Source organism: Neopelma chrysocephalum, unplaced genomic scaffold (genome assembly GCF_003984885.1).
Source record: "Neopelma chrysocephalum unplaced genomic scaffold, ASM398488v2 Primary Assembly neopelma1_124, whole genome shotgun sequence".
Lineage (NCBI taxonomy): Eukaryota > Metazoa > Chordata > Aves > Passeriformes > Pipridae > Neopelma > Neopelma chrysocephalum.
This window is the reverse complement of record NW_020897786.1, coordinates 1,367,565-1,390,050: the sequence shown is the minus strand read 5'-3', so window position 1 is coordinate 1,390,050 and position 22,486 is coordinate 1,367,565. Positions and strand designations below refer to the sequence as shown.

The 22,486-nt window shown below is 50.1% G+C and overlaps 1 protein-coding gene across 2 annotated transcripts in view; it reads left to right on the top strand.

Moving 5' to 3' along the window:
* HCN4 (hyperpolarization activated cyclic nucleotide gated potassium channel 4) overlaps positions 1-22,486 on the top strand; it is a 134,267-nt gene that overhangs the window by 87,586 nt on the left and 24,195 nt on the right. For both annotated transcript variants that reach the window (XM_027697886.1, XM_027697885.1), the window contains 2 exons: positions 13,812-13,973; positions 21,598-21,816. In XM_027697886.1, the coding sequence (XP_027553687.1) occupies positions 13,812-13,973; positions 21,598-21,816 (381 nt within the window). The remainder of the gene's footprint in view (positions 1-13,811; positions 13,974-21,597; positions 21,817-22,486) is intronic.

Sequence of the window (22,486 nt, the reverse complement as noted above, 5' to 3'; positions counted from 1 at the left end):
ATTTCTTGCTCTGCCAAAGCTTTGCGGGGTCAGGGATCCGGCTTCATTTATAATCACTGCTGACAGTGAATTATGATTCCGCCTCAGGTTAGGAGAGCTCACGGAAAAAACACTCATTATAGTAAATGCAAACCACTGGAGCTCTGCACTGGCCCCTTCCATCCCTTCTTACAGCATGGCTTGCATTCCAGGGCACAAATCCTGTGCTGCAGTTTTACCACTCCATTAGTACATTTTTGGGGGGAAGAAAAGGCAATGTCAGCCTTCCTCGATTCCTGCTGTCCCTTCAGTGTGGGTCTGAGCCACTCCTCGAGTCCCTGTTTGTGTGGGATCTGCTGCATCTGCACCAGGCCAGACACGGACTAGCCCACAGCCTGACTTCATGGAATTATGGAATCACAGAACCGCTTGGATTGGAAGGGACCCTAAAGATCATCCAGTTCCAACCCCCTGCTGTGGGTAGGGCCACCTTCCACTCCCAAGGTGGATGGTCTGAGTGTTTCCTGCCCTTTTGCACAGCTCTCATTCACATGGTCTGGAGAGATCCAGACTGAGGGTGCTCAGCATCCAGGAGCAGATACCCTGAGACACTCAGCCCTCCTAAATTCACTGCTGATGCCCTGAACCAGTGCTGCAGCCACTGCTAGGGATGGAATAGTGTGTGCCACGAGGCTGGCTCCACATTCCCATTGCTTATTGGAGCCCATCCCTGCTTCCCAGTGCAGATCCAGTCTCATGGGTGCAGCCTGGAGCCTCTGGAGGCACAGCCAGTGCAGACATGGCTCTTGCAAGGCACAGGGGTCAGGAAGATTTTACTCCCCCTGAACTTCTCTGAATAACCATTCAGAGGTGTTGAGAGGGAGCTGTGCTGTGGCAGCTGCTGGGGGACTGCAAGGAATGACCAGTGCTGTCCTTTCCCTGTACTCCCCGTCCCCCAGTCATTTTCCAGTGCTGCTCCCATCACTTTTGTTTTCTGCCCATTTCTTTCACACCAGTGGGGGCACATTTTCCTGCTGCTGGACTGGGGGTTTGTGCAGCAACGAGGTGTTGTTAAATCAGCTTGAAGTTGAGGAATGATCCAGACTATGGCAGGAGAGGTCGAGTGAGCAGGTTTTGAACTGGATTCCCAAAGGACTCTGTTTCTTTTAAAACTGCACAAGAAACCAAGTAGAGTAAATATGAGGGCTTAAAGCAGCTCTGTTTCTGTTTTGTAGTGCAGCTTCTCTATAGAAGGTTCTTCTGTAGAACTTCTTACCTTCTGATTCTCTGCTGGAGGGGATAAAAAAGGGAACAAGAATTGGGGGAGCACGGGGTGGAAACAAGCACTAAAAATAATATAAATGGCCATTGTAAGTTAACCAAGTATAGAAATGTCCCAATTTTAGTTGCTTGGGCTACTTCTATACTAGAGAGTAAAGTGAATTCAGAGAAAACTGCTGAGAATGATTGAGAGCGACCTGGAATAAAGGAAGAGCTTGAAATTCTTTCCTTTAAGGGGAAGAGATTAAAAAGAAAAAAAAATCCTGTAAAGTAATAAGTCAGCTAGAAAAAGATGAGGGCTGTATATATTTTTCCTGCCGTATTCAGCAAAGATATGGAGCAGTCACCGCAATTGAAAAGGCAGCAAATTCCAAATGCAGTCAAGGAAACGCTCTTTCAGGCAGCAGGTAATGCAGGTATTCAGCCCTTGGAGCTCCTTCCACGGGCAGCACCATTCCAGGGCAGTTTGGGTGTTTGTGTGAGCTCCAAGTGTATCCAGGGCTACAAGGTGGACAACAGCTTTGGAAGGTTAAACACCACCCCTGCTTCCAAGTTTAAATGCATCTCTCACACATTCAGGGGAAGTGTTCCAAGGAGGTGGGTTATCAGCCCTCTGCCGGTGCCTTGTTCTGAATTAACTGGTCTTGGAAACTCCTTCTTTTGGGAGCAGTTGGACTCCACAGCTGATGTGGTTGGACACCTTGTTAGTTGTGGTTTCAGCTGAAGAAGGTGAAATGATTCCATGTGTACCCTGGAGTGAGGGAAGTCAAGCCCACAGGCCAGGGGAGGACTGAATGAGGACAGTGGTGGGTCCCATTCCCAGCAGGCTTAAAAGGAAAGGTTAAATGGATGTAGCAGCAAAGCCATTTCAGAAGGAAAATAGCAAAAATGAGGCCAAAGCAAGCAGCTTTGTTTAAATAATTCGATCAGGCAGTGTGCCTTTTTGGAGAGAAATACCAATAAAATACTTTCTGATCACATGATGCAGCAAGAAGAAAAGGTTTGATGAGGACTTTCTTACCATTTGTAGGAACATTTGGTGTCTGGGTCTGTTCCAGCAGTGGCAGACAGGGACCTGGTATTGAATGCCTCTTTCTTTTCAGGGGAACAGGATAAAAACCTGCCTGGGAAGGGTGTGGCCTTTTGAAAGCATTTTCTAACAGCTTTTGCTTTTTGGACGGCTGGTTGGTATAGGTTTGCTGCAAGGAAAGGGTGGCAAGGTTTGAAGATCTGTTTGAAGGACAGAAGAGCCCTGTACAGGGACTAAGGAGGGGAAACTTCTCTTGCCATTCTCCCTGTGGGGACCTGCTTCCAGATCCAGCCTCTGAGGCACAGCTGGAGACACAGGACAGCAGCACCTTCTTATAACACCCCTGTCCTTTGCTTGAACATACAACGTCCCTCCCAAATGTTATTGTTACTGTTACTACAATTATTGTAATATTGTTGTGTTATACCCCTAAAAGAGCTGTGCAAATCTCCTCCTCCTGGGCTGTGGCTCTGGGGATCTTTGCCTTGATACCTGTCATCAGGCAGCATTTCCTGTTGGATTTCTAATTAAAATGGCAGTCTTTAGGGACTCTGTTCCTGCCCAGCATGTATTAATGGAGGTTTAGGAATATTTTAGGTAGAGTTTAAGTACTGCTTTTAAACATCTTTGTTCTGACTTAGTTCATTTTTCTATAATTTATATGCAACCACAGCAGGAATTAATCTGTCATACTTTCACAAATATAATCTACGCCGCTTGTGAGTTAAAAACAGTTTTTCCTGCCCTAGATTCTTAAAGCAAATAATAAATGCACCCAGCCACTCCCCCCTTGGCTCTCCTGGGATCGGTGCAGCCTGTGTGGGTGTGTCTGAAGGTTATGGGAGGGTCCAGGTCCTCTGAGATGCGTTACCCAGGGAGTTATTTTCACTGTGCTGTCTCCTTGAGAGGTCCCTTCTCTCAGGTGCCCGTTGCAATGTGGAAAAGGTTATATTGCTGTTATTATTCCAGGAGAGTACGAGGGTGTTTGTCTCCCTGTTCCTCATCCTGGACTGGCCGTGACACGTGTGACACACTGTATGAAAATACATTTGCATCACAGAAACCTTTTACTGTGAGGTCTCCCAAAAGATGATTCAGACCCTGGTTGGATATATTCAGACCAGTGTCTGTCCAAGCAATTTAGGAAAAACCCAACACTAACAGTGATTGGAGTTTGTGGTGCTGGTGCCCCGGGAGCAGCCTCCCCACGGCTGGCACGGCGCTCCTGCGAATTCATCCGGGGCTGCAGCCATTCCAACACTGCTGGGAAGCGCACCGGGTGTTCCATCTGCCCTCCCTGAAATGTTCCCAGCAAGGACAAGAAAGAGTGCCCAGAGTGGAGCACGGAGACTCGCAGGCTCAGCCCATGTGCAGGCAGGGCCGTTGTGCTGAGCATCCTCCACTCTCAGTTCAAACACGGGGTCACGGCGCTGCAGCCCGAGGAGCTGCATTATCTGTGTCACACTCGCTGCCTCGTGGAGCAGGAAACCATTCACAGCTCCAGGCCTGCCAGGCTGCTTCCTTCCAGGGATGTTACAGTGACTAACAGCATCACAGAAGTCAAGGGTGGAAGTTGTGCTTGGTTGCCGTGGCTGTAATCGAATTAAAGCACAGGATTGAGTTAGGTGGAAAGTGCTCAATCTCCCTGCAGAACATGAAGCATCCTGGCAGGCTGTGCCAGGCTGGAGCAGCAATAGGTTCTGCTTTTGGACAGAAATATAATCAAACTATAAACTCTTCTGCTTCCAACTGCCTGAGCCCCTCTGGGATGTGGGGGGGCCTCACCTGCGTGAGCAGACCTTGCCTGGCCTGTGCAAAGGGAATTGTTTCAAAGACAAACAGGCACTTGCTTGTTCCATTTTGGGCTGGGCATTTTTGGCTCAGCTTCTTTTTGTGTGCTCCTACAGAAACCCAGAAGGGGTTAGTAGTGGGATAACATGTGTGTGCTTTGCTGTCTTGATGGAAATGCAAACTGCGTTAAAGAAATAATGCTGATTGATCAGGAGCAAACTGCAGAGTTCTGTAGTTCTTCAGCAAGTCTGCAGTTGCAGGGCAGGACCTGGTGAGTTCATAGTATATCTCAGGTGTTAGTCACATGGATCCCCAGGGATCAGTGTTGAATTTTAAGAAATCTGTTATGAATTTTAAACTAAAAAATTCAAATGGGACTGAAAGAAATAAGAAAACAAAGGTCACTGCTGATTTCTTTTGTGACAGCTTTCTCTAGATTGGAAACGAGGGCTATTTTGCAGGCAATCTGAATTTTGAGAAGACAGTTCTCTTTCTCATTTGAAGAATCTGTTCTCTTGATCTGATTTTCTTTCTCCCATTGTGTGTTCATGGATACAAATCCAGGTGGCAGTCCCTAGTTCCCTGAGTCAGGCTCCTGCATGGAGGTAAATGGAACAGGGAGGCACCTGTGGCAGACAAGACATTCATTTAGTCCACTCTCAAATGCTTCAGAGGGAGCATCTGATGAACTCCAAAACAACAGCTCCAAAATAATAAGTAGATTTAAGTTACTGGCTTTTAACTTTACTTCTCGATCAGGGATTTTCCACTAAGCTGTCACTGAAGGGAAGGCAAACAGCTTCCAAACAGTGCATGGTATGGCCCAGCTTCAGGAGCTGTGGTGCTGCTGGGAGGGAAGAGGATTGGGATCCCCTTCCTCAGCACACCAGTTCATACAATTCTGTAGTTTCCTCGCTGCAAATAGATCCGTGCTGCAAGGGAAAGGCTGACACTGGCCTAGGTAATGGCATACCCTGATCAATATTGCCATAAGTATTTTGTCTCATTACTGGTCCAAGTCAATTGACTTTGTGCCTCAGCTCAGTGCATTCAGGGGGTGTTTTCCCAGTTAGCTCAGTGACTTTTTGATCAGACCACAAATGAGTCCTTCTGACATAGGCTGCAGCCTGGACTCACCTACATCATCTGAGTCATCCATGGATTACCTCACTGTGCTGCTCAGCTCCCTTTTCCACATCCCCTGAGTGCCAGCCAGCACAGAGCTGTGTGAACCACCCTCCCAGACCACTCAGTGCTCCTTCTGGGTGCCATCTCCAGGCCTCAAGGCCCCAGTTCCAAACCACTTGTGTTTCTTGCCCCTTTCTCAGGTATTTGTGCTCCCTTTCCTCCCAGCCTCCCAGATATTCCTTTCCCTAAGCACATCTATGTATAGCTACTGAGCGACACAGACCTTTTGTCTGGTGACTCTGGTCATTCTTAAACTTCCAAAAAAGCCCGTGACCTATTTCCAGAAGTGATTCATTGCCAGCCTCTCAGGGGAACTACAATTCCCAAAGATGCAGATAAGAGCCAGGAGAGATTAAAAACAGCCTAGGCAGGTAAGGTATCTAATTCCCCCTGAGAACGAGACACCCAACCTATTTACAGCTCTGGGGGCTTGTTTCCTTTATCTTTTTCCAAAGGCATTCAACTGTAGTGAGAGATCCTGTTGAAGACCTGAGCTGTAGGCATATGGAAACATAAGCCCTATGGAAAAGCAAAGGGGAGCTTCCTCCAAAGTCATAGAGGTGCTGGAAAAAGCCCCGGCCCCAGTCCTGGTGTTGCTGTTCCCTGGGAGGTGAAAATGCCACCGTTCCTTGGCACTGGAGGCACCAGCCAGCTCCTGTCCCTGCTGTCTCACACCCATGGGAGTCACAGCCTGGCTCACCAGGGGCAGAATCCAACCCTAAATGTTTTTTCCTAGAGGTTTAAAGAGAACCACACAGGAAAGACAGTCATTTGAGTTGTGCTAGAAAATATTTTTAAAAGTCTGTATCATGTTGCCGTGGTGACAAAAGTTCTTAAAATGATGAAGATTAAAGTCTAGGCTGGGAATGGTGGCATGGGGAGAGGAAGGGGGGCTGCTGTCATGACAACCTCAACTCCGGGAGTGCAAGAGGCAAAACACACGGTGGCGGCAGGATCTTTGGGGTTTATATATATCCATAAACATCTGCCATTTATACCAACCTTCTCAGTGCTAATTAGTCCTGATATTTCACCTTTCTCTGCTGTAAATATTTTCCAGTAGACACAAGTCTCTGAGGGAGAAGGCAAGAAAATGCTTTTTTTTTTTTACCTTTCCTTTTTGCACCGGCTTTCTGCTGTTCTCTATCCACAGCCCCTCAGCTCCTATCCAGAGAAGAACTTCCACTAGGCAAAGCAAGCTGCCTGGGAAGAGTTAAATCATCTCAGGAGGAGGTAGAGGCTTGCATCATGTTCTTACAGAGCCTCACAGCACCGGCTGCAGCAGGATCCTGCTGCCTCCCTGCATGACAGACACACTGAGGCTTTTCTTGGACCTGAAGGGCACCTCCTTGGGCTCCAGCTGGTACCCACAGTCCATGGGCAGTGGTTAGAGCAGGACATCTGAGCTGGCATCCCTAGGCTGGGCTCAAAACTTTGCTCTCAGTTTCCAGTGCAACCTCTGGCAAGTGGCTTTTCCCTGTTAAGTGCCTCGTTCGGCCCATCTGGAATAACAGAGCTCACACTGGAGACAGGGAAGCACACCAGATTAATGTCAGCCGAGCCCCCTGAGACCTTCACATGAAAACTGCCACAGCAGCACAAAGGATTATTGTATTTTAAGTGTAAAATCTGCTTGGATATCTCTCTTTAACACCTGGCACTCGGTGCTCTTCCCTCAGACTCGCTGTTCCAGGCAGCCCTGAGCCAAGCACATCCCCAATCTCTTCCCCTGTGAGCGTTAAACCCAATGAATCACAGCCCTGACTCTCCTCTCGCTGTGACTCAGGGCAGCATCAGCAACTCCGCTGACATTGATTATGTCATTTGGTGCAAAGCAAGCATAAAAAGAGAATCAACCCCAAACTCTTGCCTTCATCTAAAACTTGATCTTCTGGCTATAGTTTTCCTTGCTGGCGCAGCAAAAAGTAGGCAAAACCAAATCCCACAGCACCCCAAGCTGTGGAGCACAGCCTGAGCCTGCACAGTGCCTGCAGCTGTAGCTGTGCTCCACAGATGATCTCCCGTCTCCAGCCCATCTGCTGTGCTGCCTGGTGCTCTCAGCGTTGTCCCAACACAATCTGGATCCCAAACTCCCTCCTCCCGTACCACTGAGCCCTTCTGCCAAACGCACTGTGATGAGCACAGCCCAAGGCTGTCTGACCCAGAACTGATCCTTCACAGGGGCCTCCCACTTCCCGGGATGCTGCGAAGTAAATAAACCCCACTGCGTTCCTTTACAGAATTCTGTTCCTTAACTGAGCATATTTTCAGCAAGATGAGCAACAGTTGCCTCAGAAATTCAGAGTTTGCATCTTTGGATGGTTTAGTGGCAAGAACAGCATTTTGTCCGTTCTTCCCAAAGAAAAATGTTTCCGTTCTTCCAAAAGGTGTCTATTCTCCACCAAAACCTGGAGAGTTACTTGAGACAGCAAACCTTTTGGAGTAAAATCAGTTTATATTTTAGCACAGTTTAAATGTGACATCACTGGAAGAATAACTGGGAAGTTGGGAAGGGTAAGGAAGGAGCAAGTGTAGGGGTTGATGATGCCTTTCCCACAGCGGCACCAGGAGAGGGAAAGGAGCAGCTGAGCCCTTTTGTGTTGCCTTGCTGAAACATCGTGTTTCCCAATGGGGTGGGTTTACTCAACGGGTGGAATTCCTGGGGGAGCTGCCCTTTCCCTCTCAGCTCCGATTTCCTGTGTGTCCTCACAGAGTTGCTCAGGGGGTTGGCTCTGTGCTCCTTGTGGATGCTCATGGCTTCCATGCTTCGGTGCTCTAATGTGCATAATGCTCTGTGTGCCTGGAGAGGATTTTTCCTCCTGGGGAAGCCAGCCCATCCTGCCAGTTGTGCGTGCTGTTTGTCTCTCTCCTCACTTCAGCCTCCCAGGATGGATCTGCACATCAAGGCTCCCAAGCCCTTCCCCTCTTATGAGGGTTGTGTCAGTCAAGACTCATGCTGAGTGTGGAGAAGGAGACATTTGCCACAAGAATTGGCCTTGGTTTTGTGGTAGTGATCCCAAAATTAGCTAAGCCACTGTTTTTTCAATGAGCTGCCTTTAGTTTGCCTGTTGGCCAGAACGAGCAAGAGCTTGTTGTCCAGGCTGGTTTCAGAACTAAGCAGGATGAGGCCCAGCCAGTGATTGTAAAGGTGATCCACAGAGACACAGGAGCTGCTGCTGCTGCAGGGACTCAGCACAGCCACCCTCAGTAATCTGGGTAACAGTACTTTAGGCTCAGAAAAGCTCTTGGCAGTAACCACCTATCCCCAGTATATCGGGAGATTAATACTGAGGTTTGAAAAGGCAGCTAATGCCTCTGTGAGGAAAATGTATCTCTACCTCTGTTATCTACAAAAGCCAAGGAAAAAAAGGAAGAGTAAAAGACATGTCAACTTTCCTCCCCGTAGTCCACAAATACTCTTCTTAAATATAAGTAAACATGTATTTCCTCACAGCAGAAAAACCTTGACTCTGACCCTGGAGCGCTCAGAACAACATACGATACTGTTTTGATTCTCTTTGGAGATTTGTATTTCCTTTTCAGGCCTTTGGTTTTTTTAAGGCATAAATGAAGAGTAAATTCTTTGCTTTCTATTAAGCTGGAGCAGTGTCACAGCTTCTTGATTATCCACAGGGGATTTATCACAGTTGTAGATTAACCATCGTGTGGATACAGACACCAGCACTGGCTCAGGACCAGCAGGGCTCTCAGTCTGGATGTGGTGCTGCTGAAGTCCTGTGATGTTGCTGGTAGGGCAGTGAGCAGTTTCACTGCCTCCCTGTGGTGCAGAGTCTGTTCAGAAAGGCCGTGGATGGAAGGGATTCTGTGCAGAGACAGCATTCAGCTGTCAGCTCTCCCTGGCAGGGCGTGCAGCTCCGGCTCAGCCGTGCTGGCTCCAGTCAGGATCATCAGGATGCCTCTGTATCGCTGTCCCCAAACCCCCAGGAAAACCCATTTGTTTCAAGCATAGCACCTGCAGTACATAAAAAACCAGCAGAGATGTGCAGTCGCATCCCAGCCTGGCTGTGCAGTCGCATTCCAGCCTGGATGTGTAGTCTCATCCCAGCCTGGCTGTGCAGTCACATCCCAGCCTGGATGGGCAGTCGCATCCCAGCCTGGCTGTGCCTGCCGAGCCTGCTGAGCTGGGGAGCTCAGTGCAGTGGCAGGGGCTGTGTGGAGGGCCCTGGGCTGTCAGACTGTGCCTGGAGGGAGCTGCCTCCCTGCACAGCACTGCCCCAGGGTCCTCTCCATGGAGCAGTCCAGCCTCTGTGGCCCCAGACAGACAGTGGCATGGCCCTCCTGGATCACAGGAATTCTGGTGGGCTGTTTTTTGGATAGCCCCACCAAGCCATGTGCCAACACAAACCAATTAATGTGCCTAATTAAACACTCAGCTTTGATTCCATCACTGCCAGAGCCAGGCCCCACTTCTCCACGGGGTCCTTGATTTCTTCCAGCTCCAGAGTTGAGGGTCAGGGAATGCTGCAGTACAGAGCCCATCGGGGAGGACTGCACCGAGTCATTGGGGGCTGACAACATTTCACATTCATTCTGATAGGATCCCGATAGCTTGTTCCCTATAAGTGGGATTTCCAAGATGGAGCTCTTACATAACTGGAGATGACTTTGTTGAGGGAAGTTTTGGTCCTCCCACTTTCCCAAGCTGTCCTTTCAGAAAGCATGCAATGTGTCCTTCAGCTGGAAGGACAGAGCCGATTTTCTAGCAGGGATTCTGAAACCACAGCTTGTTTTGGACTGTCAAGAAACAGGGATATAAGCTCTGTCAAGAATGCCCCTGCAAAGAGGTGCTTTTAAGTGTGAATCCATGCTTTGCCCTTCTCCTCCTCTTCCTTCCCAGTCACAGGCAGCAGAGAGGCAGAAAGCACAAGCAGTTCTGGGGTGAAGGAGGTGTGATGCTCTGGGACCCAGCCTGGGTCGTGTTACAACAGGACAAAAATCCCTGAGTGTTAATGATGAAAACCAGAGAAGCTCCAGTTACTGCTCATGGACCAGCTGTTCTAGAATGTTCCCTCCCCACCTCTCCCTGGCAAGCTATAGAATTGCTGTAGGGCACTGCAACACTCTCCAGCACATTCCTGGAGTCAGTATTCCCTGCAACACAAGCACCTATTTGCAGTAGGATCTTCTCAGGGGAAGGTGTTTGTTCACACCCCTGCACAGTTATTCCTGTGTGCTGCACAGCCAGTGTTGCCTGGTTTTCCCTTCCATGTGAATGCAAATGTATTCCAAGGAGGGGCCATGAGCTGGTGCCTCCTGAGACCAGCATTTGGGATTGGAGTTGTTTTACCTGCAGTTTAGACATTTACACTTGGAGTTCATAATCTGGGCTTACTTATGGGAATTCCTGAGCCATGGTGCATCTCCCCAGGTTAACCCGTGCCACAGACCAGGTGTGTCACCCTGGGGCTGTATCCTTCCAGAGACTCCAGTAAGACAGCCCAACCATCATATAAGAAGCTCCATATCCATTCACCTGTCCCCTAAGCCATCCATTCCCTCAGGCTTTTTCTGTGCTTTTAATCCATTAAAGGAAGAAAGGCACTTCCTCAGTCTGACAGGGCTTCACCCTGTCCCTGGCTGGAGTTCCCTGGGTTACAGGAGGGTTGGAGCTCTTTGAAAACACACAGAGGTGTGAGAGGAAAAGTCATTAGCACAGTAAAACCCTGGTGACACAAAAGATCCATTCAGAGGTGCTTCTGCAAAGTGCTGTTCTGGCTTCATTAAAAGCACAGCCTCTGGCTCTCCCTCCCACAGACTGGAATCACTTTGGGCTATCTAAATGAGAATGATCAGTTCTGCAAGGGGGAGAAAAAAAGAGGAAACCAGGAGGAATTATTCTTTATGAATTATGTGCTCAGCTTTCATACTGACCTATTGAGTCAGCACTGAGAGCTGTATTTCCTAGAACAGCCTTTCATGCTAGATTTTGGATATGTTCTTCTTTTCAGCCCAGAAATACCACTAGAATGGCCTTTCTCACACTGACTGGCATTGTGGGCTCCAGCTGCATCTTGGATGCAGCAGAAATAATGGAGTTTAGCAGCAGTTATCCAAATCATTCATCCTTCTGGTTTCCAGCATCCTTCTGTGGCTCCCTCCCAGCCTGGATTGAGCATGTCAGCACCGCTCCAAGCATGTGACCTCGTGGCACCCTGATTAGGTGGGGAGGTGTTAATATCTGGTGTGGAAACAGGCATCCAAATTGAACAGCCAGCTCTGACAGCACAGTGATGAGCCAATTCCAACTGGCAAACCATGATTCTTTTCCTTGATAACAGTGATAACAAAAGTTTTCTGCCTTTTTAGCTCTTGAACTGACTCACTGTGGGATGAGAGGGGGCTGATCCGTGGTACAGGCAAATGTGGCAGGTACCCAGTGCCATGGGTGGTGGGAGGAGCAGGACTGTTGCTGTTGGAGCAGCCAGGAGTTGTATGGATTTAGCCATACAGTCACACAGCACACCCGTGGCCTATCCCAGACACCTCCTGGCAGTCATTTCCCTCGGAGTCACCTGCCCCTCCAGAGGTGATTCCCAGGGGAGTCACCTCAATCCACCTGTGCCCAGGCTCGGAGGAGCCCAGGCTCTGCTGTCTTACATACACCTGGGTCAGGGTCTGGTGTCTCTTCTGGCCACTGCCTGTTAGGAAGTTGTGTCTGCAGGTTTATTTACATCCCAGGAACTGACAGTTAATCCTGCCACATCCCCAGGGAAATGGTGAGACTGGACAGGTGTCACTGTGTGCTCTGCAGGGCTCATTGGAGGCCAGCTGTACAACACACGGGCTCACACTGTGGAGAGGTGGCAGGGCAGGGACAGGACATGTGGCCGGGCAGGGCTGGAGCAGCCGGGGTGTGAGGGCAGAGCTGCGGAGGGGACAGGACAGGTGACACATGGGCCAGAGTGGAGGGGCTGTGGGAGGGCTGCTGGGGAGTCCAGAGAGAGCACAAGGGGCTACTAAAGCTCTGTGGGAAGCTTCAAGCAGGATTAGGACAGAGCTAAATGAAATACACCCTGGGAGGGAGCACCATCCTCAGGTCAGGGAGGAAAGGCAGGGATAGAGCTGGGACATGCAGCCTCACCCAATTCACTGTAATCTTCTTTACTCCTCAATTCCTCTAATTTTGTTCCCTTCCATTAAATCCAACGAAGACATGGTGTCACCAGACTGCAGGCTGGGCTGCACAGCAGGCAGGCTACGTGTGCCTTCAGCCCAGGCAGGGCTCCTGAGCAGGCCCAGCCCTGGCTGCTGACAGCAGCTTCATTCACACACCGCTGGCTGAGTGTTTCCCCCTCCTCTGGAGAGACTGCAGGTCCGTGTGTGAGGAGCAGGGATTCACGTTCCCCCAGATGAGGTTCCAGGGCAGGACACATTGGCAGAGCTGGGCCATGGCTGTTGGGCCTCCATCCATCTCAGCACTGTCACGAACTGCCCTGGTGACATGGCAGCATGTGGGGAGGATGCCAGATGTGTTCAGCGTCCATGTTTTCAGGGGGATGCACTGTGGACCTTACAGATCCAAACCACTCCCCCATGCCAGGCTGAATCGTAGCATTATTCAATATCCTGAGTTGGAAGGGACCCACAAGGATCATCAGGTCCAGCTCCTGGCCCTGCACAGACACCCCAACAATCCCATCCTGTCCCTGAGAGTGTTGTCCAAACGCTCCTTGAGCTCTGGCAGCCTTGGGGCCATGACCACTGCCCTGGGGAGCCTGTTCAGTGCCCAACCACCCTCTGGGGGAAGGACCTTTTCCCAGTATCAGGAAAGTCGCCTCTCTCCATGAACTGTGTTAATGGCAGAAGAGGCTGAGCCACACAGGGCCAGCAATCCCTCTGCAGAGCCCACCTCAGATAGGGAAAACTAAACCTGCATGGATACAGAGCTCAGGGTAGGAGCCACCACATGCCCTTTCTGGGCTTCCTTGCTAAGAACTCCTGTACAGCTCTGCCGTGGTTCGCTGTTCCTTGCCCACCTTTGCTGGGATACAACAGAATACAAGAAATACAAGAAAATAGATGAATCAGATCCTCTTCTAGAAGTCTCTGCTGAGTTTGAGGCTGTTCTTTCTTGCATTTGATACGTGCAGAGACTGCAGCTGACATCCAGTACAAAGACAGCTGCCACCATGGGTCACTGTGTAACATATATTCAGCAAGAACAGAAATCAAAGAAGGGCATTGCAGTTAAAAGATGTAATGATAGAGTTTATTTCCGAGGAGTGGCTAATGTTCCAGAAATATTTGCAACCAGCTTATTTTATAAAATGAGTTATGGAGCTTTTAATGTTAAATTAGAAGGCAAAAACACAGGGCAAGAGGGGTGAATGATTATGATTTTGTATTTTGGTTTTTAATCTGTTTTTCAGCTGGTTCTGCTTGCATACTGTGCCTGACCTGAGCTGATGCAGCCTTTTCTGTCACTTTAGCAAGTTCTTGACCCTGATACTGCATCTAATTATGTTGGGTTGGTTGTTTTTGGGGAGCTGCCATCTAATCTGCTCCCTGTCGGCCCCTGCAGATCTTCCACATGACCTACGATCTGGCCAGTGCCGTGGTGAGGATCGTGAACCTCATCGGGATGATGCTGCTGCTGTGCCACTGGGACGGCTGCCTCCAGTTCCTGGTGCCGATGCTGCAGGACTTCCCCGACGACTGCTGGGTGTCCCTGAACCGCATGGTGGTGAGTGCCAGCCCTGCCGGGCCCTCGGGCACCCTACCCGGTGCCCACATGCCATCCGCCAGCTTCCCAGTATCCAGCGCTGCGGGCACGGAGGCGCCTGGGAGGCAGATCCCGCAGGGAGAGGTCCCGGGGCTGCGGAGCAGGACCCGGCCCGGCAGAGCTGCAGCGGGTCCTGCTGTGGAAGGCAGGAGCCAGGCTCCCCCTCCTGGCTCCAAACAGCAAGGAGCAAGGGTGGAAACGGTTTTCTAATGGCTTCTGGGCATACTGAGCCAAAGGAGGAGACAGAGGGGGTCCTGGAACCGTAGCTGGGTCTGATCCATCATTCACATCACTGGTCCCAAAAAACTGTGAAGCCCTCTGCTCCATATCCTCTTGAAGGGCCGGTGTGATCACCCACCCTTCCCTCCATGGAGCTACACAACGTCCCATTAGGGTGGGCTCAAACAGACCCTGCCGGGCCACACAGTTGGGCCTCCCGTCATGGGATCAGGAGCCAGACTTCCCAACGCCATCCCAGGCTGTGCTGCTCCTCTGCTGTTTGCTCTGAGGGAGTTTGATACCATATGGTAAATGCACGGGGAGTTCATGGTACCTTTCAACCATCTTGCTGAGAATTCAGGACCTTTTATTCAAAGGGACAATGTCCGGTTGATTAAACAGCAAAAACTGACAAAGCTTAAAAAATTGCCTCTTATTGCAGCTCTTAACCTCCAGATTCCCCCAGCCAATTTCTTCTGGAAAAAAAAAAGGAAATAATCAGGCACTCAGGCAGAACAGAACAAATGTAAAATGTATAAGAGCTGTGCCAGCTCGCCATGCCTCCCACATGCAGAGCTGTGGGCACTTGCTGCCCGTGCCTGAGAGGAGTGAGCATCCATGAAAAAGTTGTCTGTTTGGGGTTTATTTATTCATTTCTTCCCTCTGCAATAATCGTTCGCTTCCTGCTGCTGAAAGGTGCCAGACTGACAGTTCTGGAGTCTGGAACCCTCTGTTTATCTCCAGCAGAAGAACAACCCATGCAGCAGCTGCCTGGTCTTCCCCCATGCTGCCTTTTTATTATTTATATGGCAGGAGCAATCAAAGATCAGGGCCCCCTTGTGCTGTTCAGGTTCAAGAGGACACTCAGCTCCTCATCCTGGGGAGCTCAGAGGTGCAGGCTGAACCCATCCCCATCCCATGAGGAGACTTGGCTGTGGTGCTCTTGCAGGACAGGTTCAGAACAGCACATCTGAACCATGTTTCCCTTATCCCGACATCTGGCTGCTGGTTGATGGCAACAACTTCTCTTTGTTCTTCCCATCCATCCCTCGGGGAAGAGGTAAAAGCTGGGGTTGCAGCTGCCATGAGGGTAACTGTGGTCAAGGGCAAAAGTCTTGAAAAGTGGCAGAAGGCAGGACAGAGGAAGAAGAGATTTAGCCAAGGCACCTTTCTAACAGCAAGACTGGGGAGAGCAGGAAGGATGCATTCCAGAGGCAGGAAGGCTCAGCAGAATCTCCAGGACGGGCAGGGTACCAAGCTTCTATCTAGAGCAGAGCTTCACTCATGCTGCAGTCTTGTCTTCCCAGCCTTGAGAGCCTGTGAAGCTGGGAATTAAACTGGCCTTGTGTGACTTTTCTTCTACTTCTTCTTTGCAGCTAAATCACCTTCCTTCCCCCCCCCACACACTTCATAGAAGTGGAAAAAAAATTATTATCTCTGAAAATGGAGCCTCAGGAGACTGGGATGGAGAACTGGAGAGATGGTTATATGCCCCACCTATAGTTCAGGTGGCTTCCACTCCAGGAATATGCCAGCCCCAGAATAGCTTGAAATGGGAATATTTAACAAAGAGGGTAATTAGTTCTTCTGGAATCAGATAGGTTTTTTTCTCACAATAATGTTCTTTAATCTCCTGAGACAATTTCCAGATGTGTCTTTGGGACCAGTGATGGATGTGGATGGCATTTACAGATAGTCTGAAGTGAAGTAATAGCAGAGGCCACAGAGTCAGGAGCAACAAGGAACTGGAGGTCTGGGGTCTTCTCAGGCTTTGGTGCCAGGATGTTGATGGAAGTTTCCAGAACGCCTCTGTTTGAGTGCTGTGATGGACAGGGTTGGGAGGGGAGAAGCCTGGATGGCATCAGTCTGTGACAGTAGGTTGGATTCTGGGACATTCTGTACTGACCTGGTCATAGCTTTGAGGAGATAAATATGCTTGGTGCACGACTGCCCTGATTACACACAGGAGCCACAAAGCTGGGGTGGAACCACTGTAGGAAATAGAGGAATCTTCTGAAGCTGCTACAGGCAAGGGGAGCTGGAAGTGAAGTGCCAAAAGCTTCAGAGGCTTTCTCCTCGAGTGTGCTGGTGCTGCTCTTCCACTGCTGTGGGGTTTCCCACCTAGTCATTGGCAGTCCATAAAACCAGCTCTGATTTCGATGCAGCAGAGAAAGGAGATTCATCACCTCCCATCTGCTTCCTAAAGGTTTGATCCTCATCCAGGGGATTTGTGAAGGGTCTGGTGTTGCCAAAATCATATCAGGGGCTTGATAAATCCCTGAGTCCACTTCATCTCGGTGTTTTATACATGCACCATGTTCCATCTTTAGCAATTGTGAAGGAGCTGGTCTCTGGATGACTCCTGAAATGGCAGGGAAAGATGTTTTCAGTATTAATTGCTCAGCCCCAATCCCAGGGGCTTCAGCATTAGCTTCCCTGCAGTGCACTTTATTAAAAACTGGAAGCACTGGTGAGTCAGCTGCAGAGTGTGTGTGCTGCTCCCCGAGACCCTGGCCTGGCAGCTCCATCCCAGGAACCCGAGCTCTGCTGAGACCTGAAAGCTGCTGGAAACACGTGGCTCATTCCCCGGGGTGTTGTGCTGAACTGATAAACCCTGCAGGGAAGGCAAATATCCCTGTGGCAAACTCAGCAACCTTGCACAGGAAACACTGATCATCCTCCCTTCCCCCAAAAGGAGGGGAGCAGATTCACTTTGAGCTTATCCCCCCTCCCTGCTTACAGCACTTTCTTGGGGTGTTGCTGATAGAAAGCAGGAAGAGAGAGGGATGCAGCACATGTTGTGGAAAGACAGAACAGTCCTGCATGGCTGTGCTGTGTGATTCCTAACTCCCCCAAGCCTCTGGGCCAGCAGGTCCCTCCTGCCCTGCCTCAGCAGACACTTAAATCTGAGTAGTAGATTATCATGTTCTGTAAAATCTGTTAGGGAGCAACAAGAACAGGGCTGCTCCACGATGGGATGTGAGCCAGGAGCCAAGGGCAACAGGCACAGGCAGTGCCCTCACCAGCCAGGGCACAGTCCTGCCAGTCCAAAATTGGGTGGGCAGAGCAGAACTGGTGATAACTGGGGATATTGACTGTTCCAGGGAAGGCAGGGTGACAGTCACATCCAGGGTCTACCCAGGGAGTCCAGCTGGGAGCAGCATGAGATGGGAACAAGGGCAAAGCACATGCTCAGTGCCCAGGACACGGGTACAGTGAGCTCAGGCAAGGTGTGGGTGCCAGGCCTGGAGCAGAGAATGCTTGGGGGGGGTCCCAGGCAGGGCTGACTGGGGCAACTGGGACTGGAGCCCTCAGAGTCCTGAGAAACTCCCTACTGTCAGGTGGAGGGCACGTAGAGCTCTCCTTGGAAACGAGCCCAGAACGGGCGGTTCTGTCCTAGGTGGTTTGATCTATCACCTCCATTTCTTCCCCCCAGGTGTATTTTCCCGGCCCAGCAGTTCCAGCGCTGTCCAGGGGAGGGCAGGGGTGGTCAGAGCCCTTATTTCACAGCTGGGTCTGAGGGCAGTGCAGTAGCAAACCCCGAGTAACAGCTCAGTGGCCAGATAAGATCACTGCTGAGACACACGTGGGAGCTCACAAAGCTGAAATATGGCCTGTCACCACTACAGCTCCTTAGTTCTCTGAAAAGTTAATGGTGTAAGTCAGGCATCCCATTCTGCCCGTGGACTGTGCCCCAGCCCAAGAAGTTCCAGTGCTTCTCTATGTCTCTTCTTCTCTCACTGATCTTCTCCAGTGAGGATTCAGCCAGACACACTCAGTGTACATCAGAACCAGAACACCCTGTAAGACACCATACTTTTCCTCCAGCTGTTTCTACACTACAGACACTACAGAACCCAGCACTGCCTTTGAAGAGTTCCAGGAACGTTGTCTCCAAGTATTTAAAGGTGGATCTGAGCAGAGGCATTGCAGTCCAGGCTCTAATCCCAGAGAAACCCTTCTAGCACTGCCAGTGTTGATGTTAAAAGCAAAACTAGTCTGAGAAAATTCTTCCAAGTAATTTTAACTCCCTTTTGCAAACGCTCTCCGTACCTGGCATGTATCTGGGATAACATCCCTCTTGATTCTGTTTAAGCACAGATCTGTAGCTCCATTTTTGCTTGCTTTGGGATTTGGTTAACAAGGAGTCATTTTTTTCCCTGCAGTTTAAAGCCTCATTTACCTCCCCTCATGGGCCATTTTAGCCACTCCAGTATATTTGAAGTGGTACAGCCCTCCCACCATGGGGATTGGTGGAGTGGGATATTATATAGGGGTGTGGCTCTTATGGAAACAAGCTGTGCCAGGAGGAGGCACCTGCTGCTGGTAAACCTGTGTCCACAATATGTTTGGAACCACCACTGCTAGCCTGGCCTAAACTACTGCATTCTTCACCTCCCTGCTCCTCCTGTGGACAACAAAAGGCCTTAAATCTAAAGTTATACTAAACCTATACGCAAAGAATCATAACATAGGCAGTGCCATGAGTGAGAATCCAGTGCTCTTTACAGATTGTATCCTAAAGGTCATTGCTCTGAAAGGTTTCCCCTTCGCAGAAGTGCCTCTCTTTGAGCAGTCCTTGCTCTCCTCTCCCAGCAGACCACGCTGCTCAGGATTTGTTTGAAACACTCCATGTTTTCCTGCAGCTCTGGCCCCTCAGCCTGTCTTTACTCATCCATCTCCTCAGTCTGTCCTCACATGAGTGCTGCTCATGGGAATTGAGGTTGGGACTTGTGACTTCCCAGGGAGCCAGAAGTGTTTCTGCAGGCTACAAGGGCTCAGTATGTTGGATGTTAGAGTTTTGGATGACTAATTCCTACAAAACACTGGCAAGCTTCCTTGTAAACAGCACTCCTGAACAGCAAGTTGCTGGAAGAATGGCTTTTAAAACTTGAGCCTGCCTGGTGCCCAGATGTTCACAGCCATTAGAGACCCTGGCAGCCAGTTTTCTAATACATCACATTCTAGCTCAGCAATTCTTATTCTGTCTGCCCAAATTCCCTTTGGAATTTCAGCTCGGCATTTCTCTCCTCCCTGCTCTCAATTCTGTTGTGGAGGTGTGCTGCCCTGTTAAACTACTGCCACACTAAACTCAGAAAGCAGCAGCATTTCTGCAACATCCAGTGAGAAATGGGAAAGGAATTCATTTAACAAGGAAGGAATGGGACAGGACACCTGCCCTGCCCTCTCTGCCCCAGTAAAGCTGGCAATGTACTTCCCACTTTTACAGCCGATGCACCATTTTAACCAAAAGTCGTCTCAGGATTCCAACTTCTCTGCTGAAGCAGGGACAGTGGATGGGCTAAAGCCATGGATTTACAGCCGTTCTGTAAGTGCAGGGGCTTTAGCTGCCAGTACTGCAAGGCTGAGGGAAAGGGCCTGTGTCTCACGGAAATGTTAGCACTGAGGCTGCAGGAATGCCTGTGTGAGCTGTGTGAGATTCTCGGTGCCTTCATGGATCAGAAGTGGGTCTCCAAAATGGCAGAAAACATGGGGGGTGAAAAAAAATGCCTCCTCCCCCTCCCAACTTCTTTGGCCAGGACTCTTGGAGCCACAGCCTAAGCATGAAGGAGCAAGAGGATTCACTCCTTTGGCCCCTACACCTGAGGCAGCCCCATGGCCAGACCCTTCCTGCTGCCCTGGACAGAGCCACAGGTGCCCTTTGCCCTCCCCTGTTCTTGGCTCCCCTTTGGGCTGCAGCTCCTCACACACACGAGCAACTGCACAGCCAGGAGCAGTCACCAATGGCCACATTGTCTCTTGCCCTTCTCTCTTGGCTCGAGGGTAGTTTTTCCAGGGGAGCAGGTTCCTGCTTTGTTAGGAGGTGAGCCCAGACAGGCTGGCGCCAGCAGGGAGCAGGTTGCAATCTCTGCTGGGCTGTGAATGTGCTGCTTCTCCTGTGTCTGCTCCGCTGGCACTGGTGTGGCTTTGCCCTTGTTGCAGAGTGAATCAGGCCTGTCTTGCATAATGTAACTGAATCTGGCCCGGTAACACTAACCCTGTCTTTGTCCACGTGCTTATCTCCTAACCAGGCATCAGCTCCCTCCAGAGGTCCCAGCTCTGTGCCACAGCCCCCAGTCAGCAGGGCTGTGCTTTGTCACTGTTTGCTACCTGTAAGATGACTGAAAAATTCCATCTGCATCAGTGGCTCTCAGAGCTGTTTGCAGAGGTCATCCCCACCCTCCTCACCGTGCTTGCACACCTCCAAGAGGTGCCCAGTAAATCCAGGGGATCCCACCTCTGCTGGGCACTGGTGCTGGGGCTGATGAGTGGAGGTCACACAAGTGTTCCTTGGCTGTTCAACAAGCCACCACCAGGCTTTCTGAGCAGTGACCTTCCGAGTTGCTGTGTACATGTGTCTGCACAGCTACATCCATGATGTTCACACCTTCCTAGGAGCAGAGAAGGCTGAGGAGTGCTCAGGTCACGTGCTGCCATGAGTGTCACGTAGCACAGGCATTTTTCACATGCCTTGTAAGAGCGATGTGTGATGACAGTGCATTTACTTTACAAGGTTTTATGGCAAGGACTTGCTAGCAGATAGTACCCACAGGACAGCAAATGTACCTTGAGCTGTTCCATGAACTCAAGCTAATCAGAATAATCATGAATCTTATGCTGGTTTGATGTGCCATGATGTAATTGCTGAGGTGCTGCTTGTGTGAGTTGCAGTGGCAGAGCACAAGGTGTCCTGGAGGAGCCTCTGCCTTCCACTGGCCTCTCCTGGCAGGTTATTGCTGCTCTCAAATGAGACCATTTGTAGTTGTCTCAGCTCCCTGAAAAAAAGCCCCATTTTACACTGAGAAGAACTTGCTGTCCGCACATTATCAACTTCATTTTCTGCCCTTCCCACCTCCTCAGGTAATGACCACAGATCCTGACCATTTCCTAAATTGCTGGGGAGTGATTTTCCCCACTCTAAGATCTTGCTGCCTGTAACCTTGCTCAGGCAAGGTTTTACCAGTCTTTTACCAGTTCTGCGTTAAAGTCCATTTCCCACTGGAGTAATCACTTCCTTCAGTTCCTTCTCCCACATGTGGGCCATTGTGAAAATATCCCAGTGCTTCATCTCAGTTTATCCCAGGTTACCACCATGTCAGACTGTCTGGCTTCCTTGCTGGAAAGAGTACATGGAATCTGGAAGAACTGTGGCCAAAGTAGGTAATGTCAGATGACTTAATCCGTGCTTATTTTTCCAAGTGGAGCGTGCCCAGCTGCTCCAAGCCACCACAGAATTAAACTGCCTGTTTAACATATGGAGGTACTTTAAACATGGATTTTGGGGTGTAACGTTGGGTGAGCTTTTCCGAGCCGTGTCCGTGACTCCGTGTCCCGGTGCTGAACCTGTGCCTGTGTGTCTCTGCAGAACGACTCCTGGGGGAAGCAGTATTCCTACGCCCTGTTCAAGGCCATGAGCCACATGCTGTGCATCGGCTACGGGCAGCAGGCGCCCGTGGGCATGTCGGACGTGTGGCTCACCATGCTCAGCATGATCGTGGGGGCCACCTGCTACGCCATGTTCATCGGCCACGCCACCGCCCTCATCCAGTCCCTGGACTCCTCCCGCCGCCAGTACCAGGAGAAGGTAAGGACTGGGCTTGGCAGCCCTCCTGCGGCCCCGCGGGGCTTTCTGTGCTCTCAGTGACCCTGAGGTGCGGTTCCCTGGTAATTCATCCCAATCCATTCACTCCAACAGACCCTCCGGAAGAAACAGATGCAAGATCAGATGAATAATAGTAATGCAAGTGGGTGATTTCTGTTGTCTCTGCTTGTCTTTTTAGATCGACGTTATCAATGTCACTGCTATCTGAAATCCTAAGTTGCTTTTTCCTTTCCGAGATCTTGTTTCAAACCCCAAGTGAATGTTCCAGAATGTGCAGCTTTTGTTTAGCAAGTACTCTGTTAAAAGTATCCAGATTATTCACTTCAGTGCTCATGAGTGAAGCTACAGAACAAACCCCAAAGCCCAGATCAAAGCTGGGAGCTCGGAGCAGGTTCCTCAGGTAGCTGTGGAATTAATTGCACCATTGTTGAACAGCAGAATGGAGGGCACAGACAGAAATGTCACAGCTGATCAGGCTCCCACTGCCACAGCAGCCGTGGATGGTGCTGGGTTTAAGGTGATGCTGTAAATCTGTGCAATGGTCAGGGCATCGAAAAAAAACCACCTTCCCTCAGTTAGTGGGGCTGGGGAAGCTGTAGGTGAGAAGCTGTGGATACATTTGATCTGGAGACTGAGAGGAACTGGTCCTATT